At 61.4% G+C, this 7295-nt stretch overlaps 1 protein-coding gene across 1 annotated transcript; it reads left to right on the forward strand.

The window, feature by feature from the left end:
• Positions 1–2863: 2863 nt before the first annotated feature.
• On the forward strand, positions 2864–3697 carry B0H18DRAFT_1131074 (uncharacterized protein; the record flags this gene model as incomplete). Its single annotated transcript, XM_048035500.1, has 1 exon — positions 2864–3697. One exon carries the CDS (start codon positions 2864–2866, stop codon positions 3695–3697), a length of 834 nt encoding a protein of 277 aa, XP_047884379.1.
• Positions 3698–7295: the final 3598 nt, after the last annotated feature.

Below are 7295 nucleotides of genomic sequence, written 5' to 3' on the forward strand. Positions count from 1 at the left end.
GTCTCTCTCCCATCCATTCGACCCACGAACCTCGCTATCAAGCCCGCCACACGTCCGGAGCATGAAACCAAGGCCTTGGAGCCGCGGGAAGACCATGTCATCGCGACGTGGCTCGGCCAGTAAGGGCCGCCGCGCGTCCTACGTCCAATGACGAGGCGCGATCATTGATGCATGGAGGAACGAGGGAGGGAGTGGGAGACAGAGTAGAGGCACAGGCTACAGGTGAGCAGCGTGCTATGTCGCCCGTTCTGTCGTTCTCACCCATCGGCTTGCCCATCCGGATGCCCGCCTGTCCATCCCGCTTCACCTCACCCTCTACCGCCCTCTACCGCCCTCGAACTTCCCAGCAATTGTGTGCCGTCGACGCACGCACTACGTCCTACCCTTTCTATGCACGCACGCAACCTCCTTTCGTGACCGCCACTCTGCCTAGCCGTTATGAGACTGTAGCTCACACTCCAACCCCGTTCCCTCGTTTGACCGACGCCGCTACGCACCTCTATCCCATCCCATGATCCCTGCTTGCCTGTCAATAATTGCGGGACTAAGTTTCATGGTACGTCCTTTTATGTGTCTTTCTATCCGCGATCTCGCCATGGTGCCAATGCGGATACGTGCATGTGCCGACACGTACTTCCGTGCGTTGTCGTCTACCCGCGTTCGCGCCGTGGCGCGAACGCGGATAAGTTGCACTGTTCTGGTACATGACTTCCGTGCGATGTCATCTACCCGTGTTCGCCCTGTGGCGTGAATGCGTATAGGTTTACTGTTCCCGTATGTACTTCTGTGTGTTATCATCTACCCGTGTTCGCGCCACGGCGCGAACGCGGATAGTTGCGCTGTTCCAGTATGTATTGCCGGTGTTGTCATCTACCCGCATTCGCGCCACGGCGCGAATGCGGGTAAGCGTACGTGCTCAGGGTACGCACTGTATGTATTGTATTGTAATCCTGTAGCAGACGGTCAGTAATTGAATGTTACACTTCAACAGACATGGCCGGGCCAGCAAGAACCCGGCTGCCTCCTACGTCCAAAGACGTAGTGTGATCGAGTGGGCGACTGACGGAGAAGTGAGGGAAAGTGCAGAGGAACGGGCTACCAGGTAAGTAGCCCGTCAATTCATTTTGAGTCATTGACTTGCACCCACCCTCTCGCCTGCTGGTTGAGAACAGGGTATTTTACCCGCGATCGCGCTATGGCGCGATCGCGGGTAGGGTACACTATACTGACCGTGTCTCAGCACAGTGTTTTCTACCCGCGTTCGCGTCACGACGCGAACACGGGTAGGTTGACTGTTCCGAGCGGTGATTATTTGGTATGTGTTCTACCCGCGTTCGCGCCGTGACGCGAGCGCGGGTACATTCGTTGGCTTACTTTGGTTGTACCTACGTGGGTTTGCGCTCGTTGCGCCCACCCGCAACCCTCGCTGTCCTCGTCTCTCGCTCGTGCCTGCCCATCCCCCCTCCTCATTCATGTGTACTCCGTTCGCCGCTCGTGTTTGCATGCTGGGCAGTCGCCCAACATGCTCGCGATCGACGTGCGCATCGAGACGGTCCGCTCGCGTCCGCACGCCTCCCGTCCCCGCCCGCGGTCCACCCTCATTGCTGTGCTGGCTGTTGCTGTGTCTGCCGTGCTTGCGCATGGTCGCACCTGATACCACCGGGGAAGGGTCCAGTCGTAATTGACCCTCAACTCCGTTACACGTCTGCGGACTGTATGCTTACCCGCAATTGCGCTACGACGTGGTTACGGGTAAACACACAGTCCATATTTGCACGGAATTCCCTCTGCAAATGGTCGGTACCCGCAACGGCATCACAGCACGATTGCGAGTGACTCTACGCTGCGTCTGGCAAGTCGAAGCGCCTTCCGATTGCCCGAACCATCGCCAACTCACTGACTTGCCAGGACCATACCTCGCCTACAGAAGGCAGCTGCTCCTGCTGCACGTCGGTGAGACACCTGCGTCCCTCCACGAAACGTCTGTGCGGCGTTGTGTGTCGGCGACGTGCAGCGATGGTACAGGCGAGCCCGAACCACGGGAGCCACACGCCCAGCCACCGGTGGGCGCTCATGCGATCTCTCGCTCCTGCCACCATCTCCCGCCTCTCCCGCTTCCTCCCCTCCTTTCCTTTCATTCATGTCCAACAAGCCCGAAATGCCCGATTCTATGCCTGTACCCGGGGCACCACTTTAAGAAATGCCCCGCGCCGACGCGCCTGATTCGCTTGCGGGAAGGTCGCTTTGACGATGAACATGGCCCGGGTCGACTCCTATGTCCGAAGACGTAGCGCAGTGGCGTGATGGATCGACGGAGGAGCGGGAGGAACAGCAGAGCAACGGGCTACAAGGTAAGTAGCCCGTCATTTTGATCCGCCCAGCCGTTCCCAGCCAGCTTCCGCCCGCCCAGCCGTCGATCCTCAGCCCTAGCTCAACACCCGCCCTCTACTGCCCTCGGACCCGCCCGGTACTGTGCGCTGTTGACGTACGCGCTCCCACTCATCCCTTTTCGTGCACATGAACCCCTCCGTTGCGACCACCAGCCCGCCCAGCAGGCCGGCGAGAATTGACGACTCACACCGGCCACCTGCCCTCCCTCTACCCCGTGCCTGGCCTTCTCCCTCCATTCTCGACTGTACCCGCTCTCTCTGACCTGCCTCCAGGCTTGCCAATTCTGCCTGGCAAGCCCGCCCCCACTCCGAGTCAGCCACCGACGGGCACTCACGTGACCGTCCTCTCACCGCCAATCTCCTTCCCCTCCCAGCTCTTCCCAGCATCTCTGCCGCGTCCAACCAGGCCCCCGCAACCCGCCGTAAAGCACGCCGCACGCCCGGCTCGTTAAAGCAAAGCCCCGCGTGAGGAAATGCCCGCGGAAGGCCTCGTCGTCGGACGTGGCCCGACCTGCAAGAGCCGGAGCGTGAGTCACGTCCAACGATGTAGCACGAAGGGTGAAGGAGAGGTGGGGGAGTGGGAGACAAACGAGAGGCACGGGCTACAAGCACGTAGCCCGCTTTGTGAACTCCCCGCCATTCTCGCCCACTCGCTTGCCCTTCTGGACGCCCGCCCGCCCATCCTACCGCCTCTACCGCCCTCGAACTTGCCTGGCAACGTTGGCCATCGACGCACACACTATGCGCTACCCTTCCACACACATACACACGTGGCCCATCCTTTCGCGAGCGCCAGCCCGACCAGCCTTTACGACTCGCGCGCTCACACTCCACTCCCTTCCCCTCGTTTAACGAGCGCCGCTACGCACCGCAGTGGTCTCGTCGACCGCACGTCCCCCGCGCCCGGCCCATTCATATATTCCTCCACCTGCTTTGCCGGCTACCGCAGCCCCCACAAATCGGCGAGTCTCCCAGGCCCCTCGTCCTCCCTCTACGTCGTACCCCGCACTCTCCCGACCCTCACCAGTGCCCACACGCGCAGGGTTGTGCACTTGCGCGCCCGCCTCGCCCTCCAGCCGCTGTTGGACCCACCGACCATCCCTGAAGATCGCCCTCCCACTCCGCTATCCCCCACCCTCAGAACAGCGGGTGCTGTGCGGCGTCGCCCCGCTTGTATGACTCCACCGTCCACCTTCCGTCCCCCGCTTTCGCCGTCGCAGCCGGCCAGCCCCGTGAGTCTGCGACTCAGCCTCCCCGTCCTTCCCCTCCAACTACTACCTGGCCTCTCTCGGCTGCTCCATGCGTAGGAGCGTGCCGTCGGCACACCCCGCCAACCTCAGCTGCCAACCTCGGCTGGACCTGCCGCCCGCTCGCCAAGCCTGCCAGTCCCCTGTCAATCCCCACTGCCATTCCGCCGTCTATCATCGTCCAAACGGCGTGGCCCTCTGTATCGTCAACGCACACACCGGCTGCCATCTTCCGTGCCCACGCGGCCCTCTTCCTCAATCGCCAGCTTGCACGGCAGGTCGTTGTGGGTTGGCGACTCACACCGGCCCTCTCATTCTTCCTACCGCCTACAACGGCCCTTGGAGCTGCCCTATGCGTAGGGGTGCATCATTCACGCACTCCTTCGTGCACCGACCTCTCCCACCAGCTGCTGTTAGACCCGCGCGCCTGCTCGCCAAGCCCATCATCCTACCCGTCAATCCTACGCTCATCCTGCCATCTCCTGCACTCGGAACAAGCGGGGTGGTATGAGCCATCGAGGCAGACGACTCGCTCTCCCTTTCAAAGCCTATCCGCCCTATTTCCGCCACTGTGTCGACGACGAAGACCTCCCACAGGCTACCCTCCTTCAACCGACGAGCCCCATCTCCCACCTAAATACATCGCGGGCGGTGTGAGTCATCGACTCACACCGGACCTCTCCTCCCTCTCTCCATCCTCTGCTCGCCTGGTACCGGCCCCTCTCCGACGGCCTGTGCGTATGTTTGCGCGATCGGGACACCTCGCACCCTGTGTCCCCACCCTTCTGACGCTCTGACAGCCCTTGTCAACCACGCCTGTTGACACGCCCGCCCGCCTGTTCCCAACATGCTCGTGTGTCGAGCAGGTCGCAGTGGTTGGGTGCGCCCGCGCAACAAGCCCGACGTTACGCGTGCTGGGTGAGAACAGGGTATTTACCCGCGATCGCGCCGCGGCGCGATCGCGGGTAGGGTACACTATATTGACAGCCTCTCAGAACAGTTTTTACTACCCGCGTTCGCGCCATGACGCGAACGCGGGTATGTTGACTGCTCCGAGCGGTGCATATTTGGTATGTTTTCTACCCGCGTTCGCGCCGCAGCGCGAACGCGGGTAGAGACACAGTCTCGAGAGCTACTTCCCCATGCTCTTGTACCCGTGTTCGCACTGCAGCGCGAACGCGGGTAGAGACAGTCTCAAGAGCTATTTCCGCATGTTATTCTACCCGCGTTCGCGCCTGTGGCGCGAACGCGGGTAGAACACAATTCTGCGTCTACCTACTGTTCCTGTAGCAGACATGTTGTATTTGATTTGGAGTCGGTACAGTGCGAAATGGATATGGATTAGTAACGTAGCGTGCGGGGGCTGCACAGCCCAAAATGAAGCTCTGGGATAGTACTTCGGTGAGACCCGCTCAGCCACCGGCGGGCGCTCACGCAATCCACTCGCACTACCATCTCCCGCCTCCTCCCTCCCTCTCTTTCGCGTCCAGCAGGCCAACCGTGCCCTAATATTCTGAGCCCTTACACGACGCACCTCGTCAAGGAATGCCCCGCCCCGCGCGCCCAATTGGCGTGCGGGAAGGTCGCTTCAACGAACATGGCCCGGCCAGCAAGAGCCGGGCCGTCTCCTACGTCCAAAGACGTAGCGCACTGGCACGGTGGATCGATTGGAGGAGCGGGAGGAAGAGCAGAGGAACGGGCTACAAGGTAAGTAGCCCGTCATTCCGTCCACCCTGCCATTCCCCGCCAGCATCCGCCTGCCTGCCTGGCCTTCAATCCTAAGCCCCAGCACTTCAGTCCACCCTCTACTGCCCTCGGACCCGCGCGGTAGTGCCCCCACCCATCCCTTTCTACGCCCATGCGCCCCTCCATCGACTGCCCCTTCCTGTCCCTCGCCTGTCCGCTACGCTCAAGGATGTGCTATCATCCACACACCTGCCACACGCCCGCCTCGCCCACCAGCCGCTGTTGGACCCGCCGACCCTCTCGCCATCCGTGATTGATGATCGCACCCGCACTACACTACCCTCGCTCTCGGAATAATAGCAGGTGCTGTGCGTCGTCCACGCACATGCCCTCTCGTTTGTCTCCACGCCCACCTTCTGTCTCTCGCCTTCGCTATCCCAGCCGGCAAATCCTGTTCCCCTCGCTCCACCTGCCCACCTGCCTCTCTTGGCTGCTCTGCGCGTAGGAGTTCGCCATCGACGTAACTGGCCGCAAACCTCAGACCCCAACCTCGGCTGGACACGCCGCCCGCTCGCCAAACCTGCCAGTCCCGTCTATCCACCCCCCGTCCTGCCATCTACCCATCCTCCAAATGGCACGGCCGTGTGCATCGTCAACGCACACCCCGGCTGTCATTTTCTGTGCCCACCCGGCCCTCTTCCAACACCGCCAGCTCGCCCGGTACACCATCGCTCTTACGCCCACCCTGCCATCTCCCACGATCATCCAAACAGCAGGGCTGTGTGCGCGGACGATGCGCACACCCCCGTCTTCCCTTTCGAAGACCACCCGCCCCCTCTCCCTCTCTCCACACTCTGCTCGCCTGGTACCGGCCCGTGCGTATCGGCGCGCGATCGGAAGAACTCCTCGCAACCTGTGTCCCCGTCCTGCTGACGCTCTGACAGTGGGCGGGTGTGCCCGCGCCACAAGCCCGATTGTTACGCGTGCTGGGTGAGAACAGGGTATTTAACGCGCGATCGCGCACGATCGTGGGTAGGGTACATTATACTGACAGTCTCTCAGAACAGTGTTTTTTTTTTTACCCGCGTTCGCGCCATTACGCAAACGCGGGTAGGTTGACTGTTCTGAGCAGTGAAGCATCTGGTATATTTTCTACCCGCGTTCGCGCTGTGACGCGAACGCGGGTAGGTTGACTGTTCCGGGCGGTGAACATTCGGTATGTTTTCTACCCGCGTTCGCGCTGTGATGCGAACACGGGTACGTTCGTTGACCTACCTCGGTCGTACCTGGGTGAGTTTGGGCTCGTTGCGCCCACCCGCTATCCTCGCTGTCCTCGTTGCTCACTCGTGCTTGCCCGTCCCCCCTCCTCTCGCGTACTCTGTTCGCCGGCCGTGTTTGCGTGCTGGGCAGTTGCCCAACGCGCTCGCGATCGACGTGCGCATCGACACGCTTCACCTCGCTGAGATGCCCACAATCTGCTCGCTGTCCGCGTGCCTCCCGTCCCCGCCTGCGATCTGCCCTCGTCGCTGTTCTCGCGGCCATCTTTGCTGTGTGTACTCGCCGTTGCTGTGTCTGCGGTGTTCACGCATGGTCGCACCTGAGACCATGCCGAAGGGTCCAGTTGTAAATGATCCTCAACTTCGTTACATGTGTACAGAGTGTATGCTTACCCGCCATTGCGCCACGACGTGATTGCGGGTAAGCATACACTCCATAATTGCACGGACTGCCCTCTGCGGCCCGTACCTGCAATGGCATCACAGCCCAATTGCGGATGAATCTGGCAAGTCGAAGCGCCTGCTGATCACCCGCCGGATCGCAGAGTCGACCTACCCAGGCGAGCGTTCGGTGCCCGCTTAGCCCACTTCGGCTGTACGTCTACGACATACAGCCGCCATGCCCTCCGCATACGGCGTCCACACGGCGTTCATCGTCGACGTGCGGCGACGGGGTGGGCGAGATCGTCTCAGCC

This window comes from Fomitopsis serialis (assembly GCF_022376445.1).
Source record: "Fomitopsis serialis strain Sig1Antser10 chromosome Unknown B0H18scaffold_591, whole genome shotgun sequence".
In the NCBI taxonomy this organism is placed as follows: Eukaryota; Fungi; Basidiomycota; class Agaricomycetes; order Polyporales; family Fomitopsidaceae; genus Fomitopsis; species Fomitopsis serialis.